This window comes from Dendrobium catenatum, unplaced genomic scaffold, assembly GCF_001605985.2.
Source record: "Dendrobium catenatum unplaced genomic scaffold, ASM160598v2 fragScaff_scaffold_1671, whole genome shotgun sequence".
In the NCBI taxonomy this organism is placed as follows: Eukaryota; Viridiplantae; Streptophyta; class Magnoliopsida; order Asparagales; family Orchidaceae; genus Dendrobium; species Dendrobium catenatum.
In genome coordinates this window covers 130792-152832 of record NW_021320133.1, presented here as the reverse complement: position 1 = coordinate 152832, position 22041 = coordinate 130792, and the positions used below count along the sequence as shown (strand labels likewise).

Sequence of the window (22041 nt, the reverse complement as noted above, 5' to 3'; positions counted from 1 at the left end):
TGACAATTATAATTGGCCAATGAGTTAGGTGATGGTCATATATTTAAATATTTCAAAATCTTCACAAACATTATATGACATAAACCTTCAAATTCACATATGTCATGGCATACAATAATTAGTATGCATCTGATTGATGAGACCCATTAGAGAAAGTGCCATGAACCAATGCCTGTAGGCTGTAGCATTCAAGTGAGTATAAATAAAGAATTAGGGCAAATAAAATAGAATGAATCTCCGATGCGCCATTAATGAAATAAGCACAACTGGTAGATATCTTAAGAGGGCGGAGCTCTCGAACCTGGGAGGTGGAATCTACCCTTGCAACAAACTAATCAAAAAAGTCAACTCGCAACTAAGGCTTTGTTCGGGACGATTTTTTAAAGCAGCTTTGTAGTACATAAATTTTTATTTTTTTACTAAAAAGTTGTTTTGAGAAGCAGTAAACTTTTTAGTATAAAAATTTGCTTTAAGAAGCAGTAAGAAAGTCGCCCCAAATAAAGCCTAAATCTGCATAGAAAATTTTCTTTGTAGGGAAAGAATTAGGCTATATCACTTAAGCAACCATGCATGGTATGATTAAAAGTATAAACATTTTTTTGGCAACTCTGTTCTAACTTCAATAGCATCAAATAACATAGAGAAACCTTATTTTGGGACCTTTACATACATATTCTTTCACGCCAGAGTAATAGACTGTACAGTGCTCAGAAAAGCCTGTAAAGAACAAAATTTCTTTGGAAACATATCAATCGATGCATAAATTATACTCTTGATATCAGTTTGAATGCATTGTATCATCAGCTCATCGACAATGTCTCCACTATACTTACCTTCTAGGATCGCTCCATCAATGGCAGGAAGAAAATTCACTGAACAAACAAAGGTTCCTTGAAGCCGAAAGCAAAATGATCTAAGATGCAGCTTGTGCCGCTTCAATTGTGTTTGCATCATTATCTGCCTTTCTTCCTTTTGAATCCTTTCTTTGTGATTTTTGGCTCTGTTGCTCATTATTCTTCACCATCAGTGGCTGGAACTGCATTAAGTGAAACGGTATCACATAAGAAAAACTGTAAAAAAAGAAAGTTTGAAGCCTAAAACATGAATTAGATGCCTCTGTGATGAAAAATTATTCTGTGCGGGACGCCGAACGTTGTTTCGAGACAAATCAGAATACATCACGTCACCCCTACTCGGTACCACGGCTTGATACAGCTTGATATTGCTCGGTACCGGGCTCGGTATCACTGACGCGGCTGCATCTGATTAGCCTCCGGATGTAGAGCTGCGTCAGTATCCACACAAAATAATTTCTCCTCCGTGACAAGTAACCTGGTAAATAGAATAAATGATGTTTCGTCGGATTTGTGCCATCATATCAAGGAAGAGATTGTAGCCTTCAAGCTTGTATTCAATGAGCGGATCTCTCTGTGCGTAGCCCCTTAGTCCAACTGCTTGCTGGACAAACTTAATTGCTTGAAGATGTTCTTTCCATAGCCTATCAATGTTGCTCAAAACTAGGAACCGCTCAGCTTCCTTCATCAAACCTGGTGCTTGTTTTTCCACCATTTCCTGAAATTGGACTTCAATGTTATTTTGGTTGAACACAAATATCTATTTTTCTGTGAGTACTGCTTTGGACTCTCTCAGCAGACCCATATTTAAATTGCTACCATACCAACTGCTTATGTGACATCAAACTACACTTTTAAAATAATAAATCCCAGAATCAAATATGTTTTTCTTCTTTTTTGCAAAATCTAGTTCAAGATTTTCACTCTAAGGTACTTCTCAAGAAGTAAATTTTACATAGAAAAGAGAAAACCAGGTAAAATGCCTTAGTGTTGTCTAAACAACTTATATCTGTTAAAATATTTTATTTTTGAATAAATGGAAGGTGATGAACCTGTAGGTCAAATATGAAGTTCGTACTAACTGTTGATTTTAAAAAAGTGCCTGAGCTGCCACATCAGCTAAGCAGCTCCCATGGAATCCACTTAAGTGTGTATCTGATTGAAAAGTACAGAATTTTTCTTGCTCAAATCTAGACTACAATGTTCTGCATATATGTCAACAGCAGGAGCTTGGATAAAACAGCAAGCACACAATTACAAATCCACACTCGCCCAAAAAAATAACAAAATAGAACAGGCAACAGTAACTTTTTTCTTATTATAGCAACTACGGGCTCAAAGGACAGATTAAAAAATCAAGCTGCACTGCAGGAACTAAGGTGTCATTTAAAACAACTTTTTTATTGCTTCTTAAAACAGTTTTTTAGTATAAAAATTTAAATTTTTGTACTAAAAAGTTGCTTCAAGAAGCAATAAAAAAACCGTCCCAAACGAAGCCTAAATCTCTCCACAGTAGAAATCATTACCGTTTTAAAGATCTTTCATTGCAAATATCTGCAGTTAGTAAAAAACATGTAGAGCGACATTATACATTCCATATTAAAGAAGAGATATGGCAATCCAACATACAGTTTTCTGGAAGTAGGCTTCACGTCCTCGTAAATGAAGAAATTCCCGCAATTCCTCATAGCTTGAGCATTTATCTCTAAGCAATTCTGGGGCCAAATCATTCAGCAGATAGCAGTATCTGAACATTTTTGTATAGTGTAAATCATGAGTCAATTGAAATTACCGTTTATATAGGTAGGAGAATTGTTAAGTGTAACAACTAAATCTAGCTGTATAACTTAAAAAAGACATCAATAGAAAAAATCACAAAATAATCTCCTACTGCTGAAGTTTGGCAATGAGTTTATCAAGTTCCCAGCTTTCCTTCGGAGCATCAGGGCCAACATTTGCCTACCAACATTAAGAAACGAGATAAGATATAGTTATCCAAGCTAAGATGCATGCAATAGTGTCAGTTTCCATAAATTAGTAAGACTATGACTTCGTTTGGGGCGGCTTTACTACTGCTTCTTAAAATAATTTTTTAGTATAAAAATTAAAATTTTTGTATTAAAAAACTGCATTAATAAGATGTAAGAAAGCCGTCCCAAACGAAGCCTATATATCGACTCCTGAGCTACCAATCAGATTACCTGTAAGATGTCATCCATAGTCAGCTCGGCATATTCTATAATGAGGGACTGGAGGTTCTTAGATTCCAAAGCTCGCCTTCTTTCAGTGTATATGCGATCCCTCTGACTGTTCAAGACCTCATCATATTCAAATAACTGCTTCCTTATATCAAAGAAATAGTTCTCAACCTTTCTTTGAGCTTCATCTAAGGCCTTGGTTAGCATTTTTGACTCAATTGGAATGTCTTCAACTCTGAAAGCTCTCATCAAACCCTACATTTTGCATTTTGCACAGAGCTGTGGTAAGCTGTCTCCTTGAATCAAGCCGAGTGATATAAATTAACCTCAGATTCTTAGATTTAAGACTAGACTGCACATATCTGCTGATTTAACTAAAAGAAATATTAATATGGTTCTTGACAAATTATAATACTTGACGATTCATTTATGCATTCATGGATGTCCAAAGTTATATAATTATTAAGGTATTAAATGTTATATTTTAACAAACCAATAGGAAAACAATAATGAGCCAAAACCTGTATCCGGTCTCCACCGAAAATTCGAAATATGTTATCTTCAAGGCTGAGAAAAAACCTTGAGCTTCCCGGATCCCCTTGTCTACCACTTCTACCACGGAGCTGTTTACAATGACAACTCAAGTTATGAAGCAATTAAGGTTTCGTTTGGGACAATTTTTTGCTACTTTATAAAACTACTATTTAGTACAAAAACTTTCAATTCAAAAATTTTTTTAAATAGAAAGCTGATTTAGAAAGCAGCAAAAAAGCCGTCCCAAACTAAGCCTAAAACTGCAATCTCGAAAACTTGAAGTAATGAATAACTATAATATGAATTAAGCAAATTATTCAAGAAAGTATATTTCATTCAATAGAATTAGCCTGGTTTAATCGCTTTGTATCAAGAAACAGAAAAAAGCAAAGAAAGAGAGACCAAATATCTTATGCAAATTCAAATTATCATAGCCATCATTATCAATCTTATCCCAATTATTTGAGATTGGACATACGAGTCCTCAATCTTGATTCATATGTTGAGCGTAGCACACAGTGTTAAGAGTCTATTTTGCATCAAATTTTTTTACCAACTTCTAACCATAAGGGAGATGAAGGCATGTGGTTTTCATGCCTATCAACTCCCTTGAGGGAAACGATGAACAACACTTAGGTTGGATTAGATCTGTTAATCCCATTTTACCATTTAAAAAATATTTAATAATTATGAGAATTGAAGAAAATAGTAGCTTATTTGGAATTTTTGGTTGTTAATTTTGGGGGACTAATCAAATATTTACCAAAATAGCAACCAATATTATGCCTTTCAAACACTAACTTATCAAAATAAAGAAATTTTTCAATAAAATAATTAATTTTCTGCATTGAGTTAGCTCAGTTTGGGCAGGTATCATTTCTGATCTAAAGCCAGCCTTTACAAATCTCAAGATCAATTTCACTTCTTAACATCCGCACAAGAGAAAACTTAATGTAACTTTAAGACTTCGTTTGGGACAACTTTTTTGATGCTTTATAAAATAGCTTTTTAGTGCAAAAATTTAGTGAATTAGAAAATTTTTACTAGAAAGCTGTTTTAGAAAGCAGCAAAAAAATTATTCCAAACGAAGCCTAAGTCTACATGTTACACCTCATTTCATATTAACAAAAACAGAAGTTTATAACCTGATTATCAATTCGTCGTGATTCATGCCGTTCAGTTCCTACCACATGAAGTCCTCCAGCTTGTATGACCTATAATGTGTAAGGGAATTGCAAAAGTGATTATCTAACCTTAGCCATATCATATTACACACTTATGAGAATATGAAGACAAACCTTCTTTTTTTCATCTTCAGTGTAGACCCTATATTCTTCTGCTATTTTCAAGAATGCATTCCTCAGCTGGGCTATGACTTCATCTTTCATAGGGCCCTGCAATGTGCTTTGCACGAAGTATATCATCAACTAGCACATCTTTCCATGTTCTAAAGTGCATTCAACAAGGAAGCATAGTCTGGATTCATCTTGTCTGATTCCGCAGTTAAGAATTTTAGCAAATATAGGGTTTTCACAGGGAAAATAAACTCGAATTTGAGAAGTTCAAATAATCAAATAATAGAAGGGGATAAGAAGGTACAATTGTTCTTTCTTCCATTTCCATCAAAATTAAACTTTTGTCTTTATTTTTGTTTCTTTCCACGTCAAATAATCAGGAATGGCTCCAGTAAATAGTACAGAACTATCTACAATATGCACATTGATAGAACAAATATCTACCATATGCACATTGATATAAGTAATTGATTTTTAGAAAAAAATATAACTATTGCTAAATCTCTGGAAAAAAAGAATACAAACATTAGTGGTGAACAGGATCTTCTACATTAAAGATAGAAATTACGTTCAAAGTTCCATTCAATAAAAAAAGAAAAAAGTATCAGAATAGCATTCTAACCTTTTCACATGAATAAGAGAGTCTGTCTTCTGCTTCAAGCTCAGTTAATGATCTTAGGCCCCACGTTTTAACGGAAAATTCCACTGCATCCTTTGCCAATGATACTGTGACGTTGGAAAGTTCACATGGGAATAGGCTTTCCTTAACCTGTAAATGCCATGAAAGGATAAAAAAAGGCAAAGGTCTATCAAACTCTCAATATTTATGTTAAATATAGTATTGGTACACCTTCCATGTCTTTCTTGGTGGAAGTTTCTTCACAGAAACAAAAACTCCTTCAGCAGGCTTGACAACTCTGCAGGTGTACTGTCCAATAAGAATAATAATAATAGCAGAAGAGCATGCATGCCCAGAATATAATTCGAAAGTTTGGAAATAATTTACAGCATAAACAGACTATGAGGCAAAATGGTTTTTGTGCCTTCTTATGCAAAGTTCATGCAAAAATGTTATATGGAAAACACACAATATATAGCTAGTTGGTAGTTATTCTCTAAACAAAGCAAAATGCAAGAACAACAAAGATAATATGGTAGGTTTTCTCAAAAGTGAAAAATCTCAGAAAATTTTTAAAGAAATTGCAATTGGATTTAGATAATATGATAATAGTTATCCTTTTTAACAGATCGTCTTACCTAGGCATCAATAGCTCTCGTAGCTTTAACCTTGCCATGAATTCTGCATTGCCTCCAAGGATTATGTCTGTTCCACGGCCTGCCATGTTCGTTGCAATTGTTACTGCCCCAAGACGGCCACTCTGCGCTACTATTTCGGCTTCCCTTTCCACATTCTCTGGCTTCGCATTAAGAAGCTTCACAAATAAAGGGGTAATTTCATGAATGCAATGAAATAGAAGGTACTTTATTAAAAGCAAGCACCTTTTTTCTTATGTGAGAAGGATTACATGGAAACTACAGACATTTTAGCACCATTTTTTCTCAGAACTTAGGTTTCGTTTGGGACAGCTTTTTTATTACTTCTTGAAGCAACTTTTTAGTATAAATATTAAAAATTTTATACTAAAAAGCTGCTTCAAAAAACAGTAAAAAGCTGTCCCAAACGAAGCCTTAATTTTAACCATATATTGACCCCAGAAGCAGATAAATCCAGTTATAATCACATAAGAATAATTGTGTTTAGACCAACGAAAGCATTGCCATTGCGCATAGCAAGCATTCCCACATTGCGCATAGCAAGCATTCCCATCTTTCCAAAACACTAAATTCTTCACCATCGTGCAAAACTTAAAGCATACAATTAGGTTTTGTGTTTTATTAAGGACAAACATTTCATCACTGGAAACAAGCATAACATGCTGAGAAAACTCTGTACCCTATAAGATCAACTAACCTCCATCTTTTAGCTGGTGCCTCTTCTCATTAACTTTACAGATATGCTGTGCATACTAGTTTTAAAATCGTGAAACAAAATATACTAACCTCAATTACACCAAAATAGGCAACACAAATGGCAATTAAACAAAGTACTGTTTAGCATATATAGTCTCTTTTCATGAATTAGTGACATTTCATTAGCCCCAACTATCATTAAATTACATTTTTAGCATATGAGATAGTTATGAACATCACAATAACAGCAACCATACATGGAAGTTAAAGATGGTCGTTTAAATCTCTTGGCTGTAAAATCAATTGAAAAGAAACAAATACAAAGATGGAAGCCAATCAAATTTACTGTTCATGCAAAATTATTCCTTTTCAACAAATTAGATGAAACAAGAGAAAGACTCACCTCATGAGGAATTTCGGTTTCATCCAACTGTTCTGACAAAGCATCACTCTGCTCAACACTAGTTGTACCAACAAGCACAGGTCGACCAGTCTTATACATTCGCGATATCTCCACAACAACAGCGCGCCATTTACCAGTAGTAGCCCTGAAAACTACATCTGACTCGTCCTACAAAGAAAACCAAAATGATATTTATATCTAGCAAAAGTCGAGGTATCCCGCAAGTGGAATATGGTTAAGTATCAAAGATGAAAAGAGTAGTGAGTCTTCTAATCCCTTTTCTGATTTGTCTAGTTACAAGTGCTGAATTTAGAAAATAACTTCCCTTTCAATAAAATACTAGAAAAATTATATGCACTCACTTTTTCTAGCAAGGCATATATTGCTTAGCAAAAGACAAGAATTTTTAGCATGCTTCATACTATCTTATAGTAACAAATGTTGTCTGGGCAATAGCATATCGATATATGCTTATACTTCCAGATTTCAGCTTAGGACTGATGCAGTTAAATCTCACTGTCCCTTTTCCAAATTAAGCCAAAGATCTAAAGGCTCGATACCTTTCTTATCATGGGTTTATTTGTTGGGACAATTGAAACTTTCAGCTTGTATATGCTCTCAAATTCTGCACTCTCAGTTGCTGCAGTGCCTGTCATGCCGCAAAGCTTTGGAAACTGTAGTTGAACAAGAAAATATGTAATTAGTGCAGATAATGGAAATAGTTGAACGAGAAAACATTTAACTACTGCGGATATTGGAAATAATCAGGAACAAAATTGCTAGATTGATTGTTCATGGTAGACCACATTATCATTACACCAATTGCCTGTTAGATTGGGAGAGCAAGATAAGCTCATCCCCCCAAAAAAGCTAAACAGGTACTAATTATCTTTAGGAAATATTAGATTCCAAAACACTACAAATACTTACTGAAAATTTTCTAATAGAAACAAAATTGTAAAATTTGAAGTTGGTGGGATTTAATCATAGTAACATTTTGATAGAAACAGATTCGTAGAATTAAAGTTGGCCGGAAACAGTTGCAGGTGAAGGTCATATCACCTGTAGAAAGAAATTTTGGTAACTGATAGATGCAAGTGTAACAGTTTCATTCTGAATTGGTAAGCCTTCTTTTGCTTCAACAGCCTGATGAAGTCCATCACTCCATCTTCTGCCCTGTAAAATTAGTAGCAAATGAAAAAAATAAATCACTTGAGAATAGAGAAACAGATATACTTTAACACTAAAGAATGCATGTAAGAATGACAGTTAAAACATAAAACTAAATTTTGAGCATTCTTAATAATATAGTTATACAGTCAGGATGCGTTGGTCAGAGGGAAAGTAGGAGGGGTTCTAGAGAGAAAGATGTTGGGTGGCCTATTTGCAACCTCCTTAAGTGCCACAACCACTGTTTAGATTTGGGTGCAATGTTTTAGAGAGAGAGAGAGAGAGAGAGAGAGAGTGAGAGAGGATGTTAGACCAGTCTAGCTGGTCCTGCGGGACCAGCCCATGCTAAACAGAGGCGAAAATCTTCTACCTCTACTTCCGACTGCAGGAGATAACGGAGCATCTTTGAAAGGTTTTTTGAAGAAGTTTAGGAGGGAAATTGAATGTAGGGACTGTTTACAGATTTTCTTTTGAATTATATGCATTAAAGAGTTTATTTTCCTAGGGTTAGGGCATCTTGAATTTGGTTGAAATTTGAGATCTCTTATATTTAGGTTTTCCTTGGGGCTCTAGCGGCATCTAGAGATTTGAGAGAGATAGATCCTCCTCTCGAATAAAGGATCAATTGTATCTTGGTATTTTCCATTTCTATTTCATAAAATAATACAAATTTTCTACAATTTTCTCGGTTTTGTGTGGATTCTTGTGGAGGATTTTCGCTGTTTTTTAAAGATGGAAAGGAATTACTTGAGATCATCAAGTGTTTCCTATCAAAGGACTGGGAGGAGGGGCAGACATTACTGCACTCCAACAGAACAAATTTTGGATTTGAACGAAATAATTTAAAACCTGAAGGACCTATAACTGGCAAGTGAAAGTTTATGAAAGTAAGCGAATTGGAACTCAAGCATAGATCTGACAAAATTTAATATTGCTTTGTTCTGACAGGTAAAAATAATTCTGAAACAAAATCTCTATTTTCTCATAATCTGCTAAAAAGGATCTTCAACATTTGCATTTTGCAAAGAATCCTATGAGCTGGAATGCTCACCTGCATAACTCGACCAGTAAATTCATCCACAATCAGAACCTCCTTTCCACGAACTATGTAGTTTACATCCCTAAGGAAGAGCTCCTTTGCTTTGATAGCATTTAGAACATATGAAGCCCACTGTTCTCGAGGATCGTATAGATCTTTCACGCCCAGAATTTCTTCTGCATCTTCATAACCCTGCTCTGTAAGCAGAACAGTTTTCTGCTTCTCATCAACCTGAAATGAATCCATTCAGCAAAAGAAAACCATGAAGAGTTTAAAGAATTTACTTATTGAGGTATTTATTATTTCTTTATGATCAATGTCGGTTAGCATTCGATTTACAAGTTAAGCTAACTAAGGTAACCATAACTTGTTTCAACCAAGAATCATAAAAATATTTTTTAGAATATTTAGGAGAAATAAATTATTGCATCAAATCATAGGGACTTTCTACCGCATACAGTGTAGTGTATATCTCTCTCAAAGGCCGAGGCAATCTTCGCTGCTTTGTAGTAACTATCACTAGGCTTCTCTGCTGGACCTGAGATGATTAGTGGTGTTCTAGCTTCGTCAATTAGAATTGAATCAACTTCATCAATAACACAGTAATTGAATCCTCTCAGGACTAGGTCATCAACGGACTGAAAATGCAAAAAAATAACAGAAATATTATTAGGAAAAGCTCATGCAACCAGCTCCACAAGAAAATGGAAGAGGAAAAAACTACTAAGAAAGTTGCCAACTATAGCAACATGAAGCTCAATGGATTCTGAGAAAATACTTTCCATAGCTAGATTGTCTCTCAGATAATCAAAGCCAAGTTCACTGTTTGTGACATATGTTATGTCACACAAGTAGTTTTCTCTTCTTTGCTCGCTTGACATATTTTCTGCAAGAAAATGCATCATTTACACTACTGAAATATAAAAGCAACAAAATTATCTCCGAATGAAATGAGAGAACGGAAAGAGGTGGATCTGCTTGAAAAAAAAACACCATTTTCTCAAAGAATATTGAAGTTGTAAGAACATAATGAAGAAAAATAAAACTTGCATGACTACAATGATTTGACATACGTTGAATTAGGCCAACCTGCAGTCCCAAAAATCGAGGAACTTGGCCAACCCATTCGCAATCACGCCTAGCAAGATAATCATTTACAGTAACTACATGAACTCCTTTCCCAGTCAATGCATTTAAATATGCCGGCAGAACAGCCACAAGTGTTTTTCCTTCTCCCGTCTTCATTTCTGCTATCTCTCCATTATGAAGAACCATGCCACCTGCATTGATGAGTATTTATCAAGACATTCTCTCACATAATCTGTGGTTGTAAAGCCATCAAAACATATCATTGCAAAAAATGTAGTGAGACTCCACTTAAAGATACATATCTTCAGTGAGAAAAATGAGTACTAGAACACAAATATGCCACCAATACTAAGGGACAATTTAGGATCACTTTTATCTTTTTGTTTTTTGTTTTGATTTTTAAAAATGTATTTGTTTGATGTATTTTTTAACTTTTTTAATTTTTTGTTTTAAGAAAATAAGATATTTTTAGGAACACTTGAAATAATTTAGGTTTCCTTCTGTGTTTTTAAAACCAATAATAACAACCGGTCACCCTTGCCACTAATGACCAGTACTCTCATCAACATTTCATCAATCACGCCATTGTTTCGCTAACAACCACCGCTTAAATCAAGTTATTTGATATCCAATAAAAATAACAATAAAATATTTTTTAAGATATCAACTACATTGTATTTCATGTCAAAAAATAAACAAAACAAAAAAAAAAGTCAAAAACGCAAAATAAAAGTGACCCTAAACATCCCCTAAATTGATGAAAAACGTGACGTAGATTATTTAAAACATACCCATCAATTGCACATCAAAAGGACGAAGGCCTAGAACCCTTTTTGATGCTTCCCTTACCACCGCAAATGCTTCCTGCCAATAAAAAGACAAAATTTCAGCAAAGCTAAAATTATGAACTAAATCCAAAATCAATTTCATTAAGATCCAAAGGACATGTACATTTGTTGACCTCCACATCTATTTCAATTAGATTGAACATGGTGAAAATATTAGCAGAATGGCACAAAATCATGTTAGTCCTACCGTAAGGCATCTCATATAACAAAAATAATTAAATATCGCCCATTTTTCAAAATAGACTACATCGATGCCTCCAGAGCATCAAAATAACTAAGTAAGAACCCCCATGAGCAATTTGATTAAATGAACAACGAATGCAATGTCACACAAAATTGCTTTGTCGTTGGTCATTTGGCGAAATGAATAGCGCCAATATGCCCGGAATGTCAAAATTATCCAAAATAGGCGCCCATATTGCTTGAGTAGCTACATGAAAGTAAAACTCGACATTTACTCACACACGAGATGTTGAGACAAAATTGAGTAGCACGAGTGACAAGAATTTTGCAAGAAATGATCAACACACAAAAACTCATTTCAAATTTTATAAAGTAATGAGATATTATTATTATTATTTTCAATCATCATTGTCTTCATCATCATCATTATTATTATTAATAAATAAAAAAGGGGTCAATACCTATCATTTTCCTACTTGATTCCGACAATTTCCCGCATGTCTCCTACTCGCACCCTCAACTTACCCCACTCAATCCTTAACTGACCCCATCTCCCTCTCCCTTTCTTGTGATCATTAGAAATTGCACGGCTTTGAAAATGATCACTTCACCACCTCTCACACGACTCTTCCACCTACAAACTGCAACCAATAAACCCCTCTTCTCCCCCTCCGTCCCCTACCAAACCGTAGCTCGAGCATCCTTAGAGCCCTAATCGCACACCACTATCATCTCTTCACTTCCTTAATTGGACCCATGCTAATTTCATCTCAGCAGCCACGACTCCAAACCCTTAACCGCTTCTCCCTCCCAAATAGCACCTCTACCTCTCATTCCCACTTTCCCAGCCAACACCCCCTACTCCTCTCTCACAGCCTCCTTTTCCCTAGAGCTGCCAACGAATTCCTCACCCATCAACCCAACAACAAATTGCTAATAATCTTCCTTGTACATCACAACATCAATCCCAACAATAGTTTGTTTGAGAAGACTTCGAACAAGTGAGAAAGTCACAACAATAACTCATTGGAGTGGGCTTCAACAAGACCTTGCTTTCTTCTTTTTTACTCCTACCCAACACAGAAACCCTTAATGTAAAAGAAACAAGGGGACTACAATGGGTGCTCACATGCAACCACATGGATTGGATCAACAACTTGCTAAGATTAAAAGGAGATCTTGATACATGAGATTTAAAGTAAATCAAAAGAGAAAACGGGATTTAAGATTATGTAGCACTTGAAGCTGCCATTTTTGTTAGTTGGTGAATTTAGGTTAATTCCTACTTAAACCCTATTCAAATCCTGCTACCACACTCTATTCTCAGAATTTCTTTCTTTGCTCATCTCTCATCCTCCTGTCTCCCTCCATCTTTACCTTCTCGCATTCTCCTTCCCTTCCCTATTCAAATCCTGCAAATTTTCTATGACTTCACGAGCATTTGCACCAACTTATGGAATAGCTCGTAGTTCTATACAGTATGATGATAGAAAAGCCAAAAAAACATTAGTACAACTACAAAAAATGAAGCCATGGTTTTCTCTCTTTCGCACATTCTGGAGCTCTTTCACCTCTGGCTTCCTCTGGTCTAGGTCAATGCATTGGATCTACCATCAAGTTTGTGTTCAGTGAATCAGCCTTCAATCACCAAACGAATAAAAAAGCAAAATGAAAAGCATATATCAATCACATAAGGCTAAAAGTTAGGTGGATTACTTATTGATACACGACGGACGTATTAACTAAACACCATGAATGACTCTAAAATGCATCACTACTCCATGATGGTAAACTTGGTCTCCATCCTAATGGAGTGTGGCATCAACAACATTATCAAACAGAAAATTAAACGACTGAAACAAGTTGTCAGTGAATTCTCAGTCTACTCACCTCATATTCTCCAAATTTATACTTTAAAAACCAATTTTGTTTTGACTTACAAATTTGGAAGTAATTTGAGTTGAGTTTTGAAAGTGAGCTTAATTGAAATAATTTAAATGATATGGATTTATTTTGCATGAGCTCAATCTTACTGATCTCAATTCTAATGTTTATTTGGGTTGTAATAAATTTTATTTTTTCCATCATAGAATTGATTTTATTTTTTATTTTTATAATGATTACAAATAAAACTCATTCTCATTTAGTATATTATTATTATTATACCTTCTTTATAAGAATAATATTAAATAAGACTTGTTTTTATATACACACACACATTGCATCATGTATATTCTCAAACCTGTATATAAAAACTTTTAAATTGCATATACGACAACAGCTCAATTGGTAAGAACGCTCAGAAAATTGGCTTTTCGCTTGATGAAAAGAGCCAAACAATTGTTGATCTCGCTCAAGCTCAGCTCTCTTACACCCCTAATTGAAACTTACTTCTCAATTTTATGAAGTTTGAGTTCCCAAAAAAAGCCTTCTTTAATCCATTTTCTATCAAACAAACAATCAAATTCAACTTTTAAGCCGAATTCCAATCAGTAACAAATACTTACAGGCAGAATCAAATCAATCGATTCCCCGTTCTGTGCACGTTCCCTGAGAACCGACGTCTTCTCCCGCAACTCCGAATCCGAGAGCCTCGTCATCTCCGGCTCCAACCCATTGATCAACCCAACTGAATCCGAGAACCGCTTCCTCGTCGCTTCACCCGTGTCCATTCCCTTGAAGATGCCCCCAAGAAGGCCACTCAGAGCAGCAGATACCGGAGTTACTCTGACAAACCTGGTACTTCGGCGAGGTTTTCGAGCAATATAAGAAATGCAAAGTTCGGATTTCGCCGGAAAGATTCTTGGAGATACAAGGGTTTTGTCGGAGCAAGCGGGAGTGAGTTTGGACAAGGGAGTGGGAAATGGGGACGATGCCATTTTTCGTAGCAAATTGATGGAAATTAGGGATTCTTAGCTATAGAGGATGAAATTGAAGAAATTTAATGGGGTTGGAAGGGTGCAAATTCTGATTTTGATGCGCAATTTGAGCTCGCGGTAGCTCTTCTTCGAACTAAAACCATATATGGAGGGAAACGCAGCAAATGAACAGAGGAGAAGGGTGGATAAGGTGAACAAATCTTTCAGATAGTCCCCTGATAATGTTTTCACTATTGTAATTTTATCATTTTTTGTTTAATCTTAAAAAGAATAATGAAAATTAATAAATTATTCAATCATTTCATATATGTACTTTATTATAATTTTATAAATTTATTTTTATTCTTTTACATAAAAATTTAAAAATTATTCCTTGAATAATAAAAGTCCAATACAATAACTACTACTAAATCAGGCCTTTTTATAATAAAAGTCTCATAACAAACGAAATTTCTAATTGTATGATAAGATAATTTTATATGGTTATAAGATTTTATTTTCATCATTTTTTAAAAAATTAAATTATTTGTTAGAATGACCAAAAATCGTTTCAATTCAGGTATAAATATTTATGCAAAATAGGGATTTCAAAGCAATTAAGAAGATTATATTTTATTTTACATATATTGGCCAATTTAGAGACTAAAATTAGGCCAAACAACATAATAATTCATGTACAAGATTGTAGGCTCTGAAAATTCATGCTTGTTGAGAGAGTTTAGGGTACTCCTAATGTATATTAGGTGAAAGATGAGACTTATCCAATATTTCGCACTTAATTTATAGGGGACTTTATGATCAAGTTTTAAAATTTTATAAAGACTTTATGATGTGAGGCTACCAGCGTTAGTGCGGGCCAAATTGAGAGATAGAAGGCAAGGCAGGTGAGCGTGATGTTGTGTGGGATTGCGGATGTGGGACGTTGGTCAAATTCAGGTCATTTTTGGGTTATCTGTTGACCCAAACATGACCTTATTTTCAAATTGGTCAAGAATTAGGACTTGAGCCCAACACATTTGTTAAATCGGTTGAACCCTCCTGCCATGTTGACCCAATGTACACTGGCACGATTTGTATGAAAATATAGAGGATTTAGGTTTTGTTTGGGACAACCTTCTTACTGCTTTCTGAAACAACTTTTTAGTAAAAAAAATTTGAGTTCAACAAAATTTTGTACTTGAAATTTGTTTTAGAAAGCAGTAAAAAATTTGTCCCAAACGAAACCTCAATAAATTTAATAAATTATAAAGCGCTTAAATTCTGAAAATTATTATGCAAAACATAAGAAGTTTTATTAAATTTGAATGAACAGCTTGACCATTTATTTTAGGATTTAAATCTATTAGTTCAAATAAAATTTTATAGTAATTGTTAATAATAAAATTAAAATATTTTACACAACTATAATGAGATTAATTAAATCATACTTAATTGTACTTATTATATACTTTACGGGCTAGAATAAACACGGCAGTACAATGAGGTTATTTTTCATCTTAGTGTTACACAAATATCCAACACACAATCAGAAAAGATAAAACATCAAGGTTTTTAACGTAGAAATCCTAAATAAGAGAAAAATCATATGACCTAGCCTAGTTCAAATGATACCACTGTGTTTGAATGAATTGCAAAGCTTTATTCTTCCCGTAATTCAAAGATGATGAAATCACAATAGTAGAGAGAGTTAGGTGGAAGTATGGAGTCAGATGGTGGTCGGGTAAAATTCCAGCGTCGGTCAGTGTCTGGGCGGAAGTTCGGCGTCGATCAGTGGCTGGGTGGAAGTTTGGCGTCAATCGGTGGCCATGCGGAAGTCCGACGTCGACTGGGGGCTGGGCGGAAGTCTGGTGACGGGCAGTGGCTTGGGGGAAGTCTGATAATAGTCGGTGGTCCGACGGTGGCCCAATGGTGATCGAGGAGGAGCTTGGTGGAATGAGATATCTCAAATTTATCTTCTTTCTACCGCTTCCTTCCCATTTTTCTCTCTCTTTTTTTAAAAAAAAAAAAAAAGAAAAAGAAAAATGGAGGCCAATTTATAGTTTTTTATAAGTGACATGACTAGAAAATAAAGAAAAGATCAAGGGTGGGTTGGAAGTTTTTCAGATGGACAGCCGATATCAATTCCCTTGATCACGGATTGTTTATCGAGCATTTGAGTATTTTAGTGATGTTAGAGCTTAGTGATATTGGGCTCGTTGGATTCATCGCGTCGAGTTGCTCGATTTGACTATAAGCATGTTATATTTGGAAATCATTTGATCATGCATCCAATTTATGCTTTAAAGCTTCCGAACATACTTTAAGCCCTCGATTTGGACCCATTTGGGCTCGGATGGGATCGAACTTGGTATCGTTGGGTTCGTCTTTCAAAATGTTCAATTTGACTATAAGTTTGTTGAAATTTGAGTTAAGATAGTCCCGGATTTAATTTCGAAAATTTCCAATTCAAATTTGACTTTTGTGCCTGATCATTATAATTTTTTTTACGATATATAATTACTAATATTTCAATTAATTATTAATCAATAAAGTATTCAACTAATGAGACGTAAAATCTAATTTAAATATTTTTATCGACCCTAATTAGATTAATTAAATTATCTCTTACCTACATACAACTCTTTATGATTAATAAAATATTAAACCAACGAAACGCAAAAAGTTCCATTAAAGAAAATTAAATAGTAAATAATTTTAATTTAACATAAATTAATATTTTTAAAATGATTAATACAATAACTTCTACATAGTCTTTAAATAATGATTAATACTATTTAATTTAATATATTTATTAACGAATACTTATTATTAAGTGTAATTTAATTCTATTTAATTTATTTATTATCTAATTTATTTAAATATTATATTTATATCTAAATAACTTAAAGTAAGGGCTTCTATTTAATAATCGAGCATCCCTAACCTAATAGCTAGAAGATAATGGGAAAATTGAAAATAACGTTCATAACTTTCAAGTTTTTCTTGAAAGAGCAGCTTATTTTTGGTTATTTTAAAGCCTCATTTGGGATGGCTTTTCTGTTGCTTCTTAAAGTAATTTTTTAGTATAACAATTTTATTTATTGTACTAAAAAGCTGCTTTAAAAAGCAGTAAGAAAGCTGTCCCAAATGAAGCCTAAATCTTGCTACCAAATAGCGTCATAATATTTGTTCTTGTCCTCGCTATCAACCATAGTGATGAGACAGAAGACATGATAATATGTTTGATATCTCATACGCATTAGCATAGTATGTTTTGTAAATGGGCGTATATTTGTCTATTTCATTAGTTTGTTATGTATATATGAATAAAATTTTCCTCACATTAGATATTTTACTTATATTTAGGCTTCGTTTGGGACAGCTTTCTTACTGCTTCTTAAAACAAATTTTTAGTACAATATTTATTTATTTTTTTTACAAAAATAATGCTTTAAGAAACAATAAAGAAGTAATCCGAAACGAAACCTTAATGTTATCTAAAAAAATTGATGCATTGAACTTCTTCTCTTATAAAAAATAATTCCATATAATTTCATACTATGCAAGCTTTATATTTCATTTTGATCATTTATATATATGAAAGTATGTATAAATGCACAAAAATATTAGCCTTTATTAATTATATTCTTAATTTTTCTTCTGTTAAAAATAATCTCTTTTTATTTCATACTATGCAAGACATGTTGCATCGTATATATTCAAATATTAATACGTTATATCAAATATTATTAAATTGCATATTATATTCATTGCTTCACGTACTAAATTCAATTAATCTTTGTATATGTTGGAAAAAATACGATGGATACGTTATAAAAAATTGCCTTGATTGGGCATGAATCTCAAGGCATATTCAAATCGGAAACTTTTGAAATCAAAATTGGAATCATCCAAACTTCGATTTCAGCAAAATTATAATCTAATTGAACTTCTAAAGTAGATGAACTCAACAACACAGAAATCGGTCCGATCTGAGCTCAAATGGGTCCAAATCAAAAGACTGAATCATATTTGGAAGATTCAAATAATTAATTGGATGACCGAATGATCTCTAAATATGTCATGCTTATAATCAAATTAAGCTGCTTGACAAGGCAAATCCAACGAGCCCAAGATTGCTTAATTATAACGTCATTAAGACACTTAAATGCTTGAAGAACGATTCATGATCGGGGAAATTAGTAGGGGCTGTCAGACAAAGCATAATGAAACTGCCTAAATCTTCTCTATATTTACAGGGTGTGTCACATGCAAAAATCTATAAATAAACCCTCAATTTTCTACATAAAGGGCACCTTTGGCTAGACATTGGAGAGAGAGCTTTGACGATTCAAGGATGTAGAGCTCTACCCAAGCAACACCGCCAAACCTCGGCCGACCTCTGTCGCACTTCCGCTCGACCATCGCCAGGTTGTCGATCACTGCCAGATCGCAGTAGATCTTTGTCGAACCACTGCTTAGCCACGGACCATCGTCAGATCATCGATGGACCTCCTCCTACCCACCAGATGTCTAATAGGCAGATGACGCCGTCAGATAATTACCAGACCACCACTAGATTGTCGATCTCCGTTGGACTTTCACCCTGCTGCTAACTGCAGTCAAACTTCAGTCTAACTAGCATCAAACCATCGCCTCAAAAGCCGACCACCGTCGAACCTCCACCTAACAGCCAACAACTGACGAACTTGCATTTGGGTCACTATCAAACTTTTGCCCGAGCGTTGTCAGATTTCCGTCCAACTCTCCAAACTACTGTAATTATCCCCCCTCTGAGTTAAGACACGAGACTACCCTTTTTAATTCACTCAATTTAATGAAATCTTATCATCTGACTCAGACCCCCATGATTTTTCCTTTTTTGAAAATTTCACATACAAAAATTTCTAGTATCTTTCTTTTCTCTCTTCAACTATTCGTTTGTATGCTGGAAATCCGTGCATCATTGGGATGAAAGATTAATCGACTCTATCACCACATATATACTAGCTCACAACAATGATCAATTTATATTGTTATTTATTATAATATATAATATGATGAATATAATCAATGTTTCCTGTAAACGTTTTGATTAACTTGGAGAAAAATGACGAGTAAACATAGAAATAACTTTTTGTTATGTAAGTGATACATGATAGGGTTTGTCACTATATATTTTATATTAAAAAAGTATAATTTTTTTTTTTTGGATTTTTACACATCTGACACTCAAAACACTTCTATTCACACATCTCACACCCAAACTTCACTTTTTACTATTATACCACCTAAAAGCCCTAACACTCACCAAATACAACACTCCGTTTGCTCTTGTTAAATGAGCCTCATCGAACCGTTTCACCTTCAGTGACTTTTCCTTGCTCGGTCGGATCTCATTTTTCTCGGCTAGGTATTTTCTTCTCCATTTCAACGTCTCGTTTTTCCTCTTCGAGACTTCTGCATTTCGCTTGGAACGGTTTTCAGCCTCCACTCCTCCATAAGTCCCATAGGTATGTTGTTCTTCTCCATTTCAAAACCAAGGTTTTATGTTTTCAACAAATATGTGAAAGTATTGTGATTCATAGTTTTTTCTAGTTCAAACGGAGAGATTTCTATTATATCATTCACTAAATCTGAGTTAAATTCATCCCAAAACTTATAAGTGGAAGAAGAGGTGTGACTGGACAAAAAAGTTTTCTGGAACTTATAACATACCACAATTTCTGACTGGTGAATAAAAAGATTGGTGAACAAGAGGAGAGCATAGTCAGGTATTTCATCACTTACCTTCAAGCTTTTATAGATGCTTTATATGATTATATCTATCCAAATGATAGCTGCATTCATCCTCGATGCCTTCGAAATAGATCGGAAGATGATTATAGATATTTTAGGCGTTTAGACGAACAAAATGTTGAATTGGAAGCTATGAATTGCTTAAGGAGTGGAAATCCATGAGAAGTTCATTCCAAGCATGTCGTCTCAATTACATATGAGTTATTTCAGATTAGGATCTTGTTTGTCATCCTTATTTTGATTTTTGGTGTTGCCATCAATTCTCTTGCAAAAACTTGTAATCCTAAGGGAATATAACTTAGAATTTGATATAAATAGTTGAAGTTATGTAACAAATCTTATGTTTTAATGAAAAAAATTTGATATTTTGTAGTGAATTATTCATTCTCAATGATATTTTATAGTGACATGTTGTAACATATATTTGATAGAAAGCTAAATAAGCAGAGCGGTGGTATTGCATTTCATATTTGTTTGTACTGAACATCGGATTTGTTGGTATTGAACTTTAGATTTGCAAAATAAGCAGCAAATAGATGTTGACATAACTTCAAATTTGTAAATAGCAATAATTTGGTTCAAATTTTATATTTGAAAAATATGCATAACATCATATATCTTAGTGTAAGTTCATATCAGAATGGTTCTATTGAAATATGCAGAACATTTATGGCTCCTTCAAATTTGAAAATTTTCTCCTTCAAAGGTTATGGGCTTCTTACAAGTGCTTCTATAATGATTCCAAGAGTTACATCGACCACTTTTATGATTTTAATTTTTAATTTTTTTTTTGCACATTCTAAGATGCTTTTGAATCGTTTCTTCTTTGGCCTGCAACAAGGCCTTAGCGTAATTGGTGGAAATACAAAATTGTCATCACTAAATCTGACTACTGTCCTTTCCCGGCAGTGTTGATATGGCTCCATCATAAGCCATTTTGCACCTGAAAAAAATTTGAAGAAAACAACAAATGTGATGTTTTGTTCCAACAAATATTTTTAAGACGAATAGATGCAACTTAAGAAGACGACATTCAATCATGTCCATTACATCTCCAACATTACTAAACAGAATGTAAATTTTTGGCGACGAACTATCAATGTGATAGTGTAGGTTGTAGGATTGGTCCCTAAGCCACTAACAAAGTGTTTCGATTTGATCTTTCAATAACAACAAATTAATATCACATCTCTTAAAATTCAAAGTTTTCTAACTTCCACCGACGTATTGCATCCTGCTTTGACCATTCACTGTAACCCAATATCCTCCATATTTGAAGACAACTGAGCACAAATTGTTGTGGTTCATATATGCGAGTACAAAATTGAGTCAATTAGTAAAAACAAACATAGAGCATAGGCAAGTAGAAGTAGAACTAGAGAACAAATTTTTCCTTTTAAATTAGCATGAACTATTTAATGTTTAAGTTTAAAAGTTGGACGGGTTTCCTTTGTGTTTAAGGGCTATTAGGTTCCAATAATATGCAAAGTAAATTAATCCAATCAATGTAAAATGTCAGAACTAACTACAATTTTAAAAAGGTAAACAATGTCTCTGCATATAGTAAATACAATTATTCATATCAAAACAAATAGAATGAACCTAAACAAAATCTTAATTTATTTATAACACAAGAAAACGTCGTATGCTCAGTTTCGTAAAAAAGGGAACTGCATCAGTCCGATGGAAAGGTTCGATGGAAGGGAGAGAAGGGGAGCAGCAACGTGAGAGAGCTGCTCGAACAGGTTTCCAGCACGCGAAAGGTTCTTTTTGCGAACTAGTTTTTGACGGGAGCAAACG

The 22041-nt window shown here is 34.2% G+C and overlaps 1 protein-coding gene across 1 annotated transcript; it reads right to left on the bottom strand.

Annotated features, from left to right (window-relative positions):
• Positions 1–552: 552 nt before the first annotated feature.
• On the bottom strand, positions 553–14659 carry LOC110095951 (protein translocase subunit SecA, chloroplastic). The gene is made up of 20 exons (XM_020821683.2): positions 14092–14659; positions 11345–11417; positions 10538–10744; positions 10247–10350; positions 9923–10102; positions 9477–9695; positions 8318–8431; positions 7816–7929; positions 7256–7423; positions 6139–6314; positions 5732–5798; positions 5504–5650; positions 4885–4980; positions 4732–4800; positions 3574–3675; positions 3056–3307; positions 2746–2813; positions 2484–2601; positions 1333–1572; positions 553–1036 (listed from the first exon to the last, which is right to left on the bottom strand). The coding sequence occupies exons 1-20, from the start codon at positions 14461–14463 to the stop codon at positions 914–916; spliced, it is 3009 nt and encodes a 1002-aa protein (XP_020677342.1). The 5' UTR covers positions 14464–14659; the 3' UTR covers positions 553–913.
• Between the last annotated feature and the right edge of the window lie 7382 nt (positions 14660–22041).

Excerpts from the sequence above, each read along its gene's own strand:
- LOC110095951 (XM_020821683.2), bottom strand. The coding sequence starts at position 14,463 with ATGGCATCGTCCCCATTTCCCACTCCCTTGTCCAAACTCACTCCCGCT. Across the intron at positions 3,676-4,731 it reads CACGACGAATTGATAATCAG|CTCCGTGGTAGAAGTGGTAG; the intron begins GTTATAAACTTC and ends CATTGTAAACAG. Across the intron at positions 2,602-2,745 it reads CTCATTGCCAAACTTCAGCA|ATACTGCTATCTGCTGAATG; the intron begins GTAGGAGATTAT and ends AAAAATGTTCAG.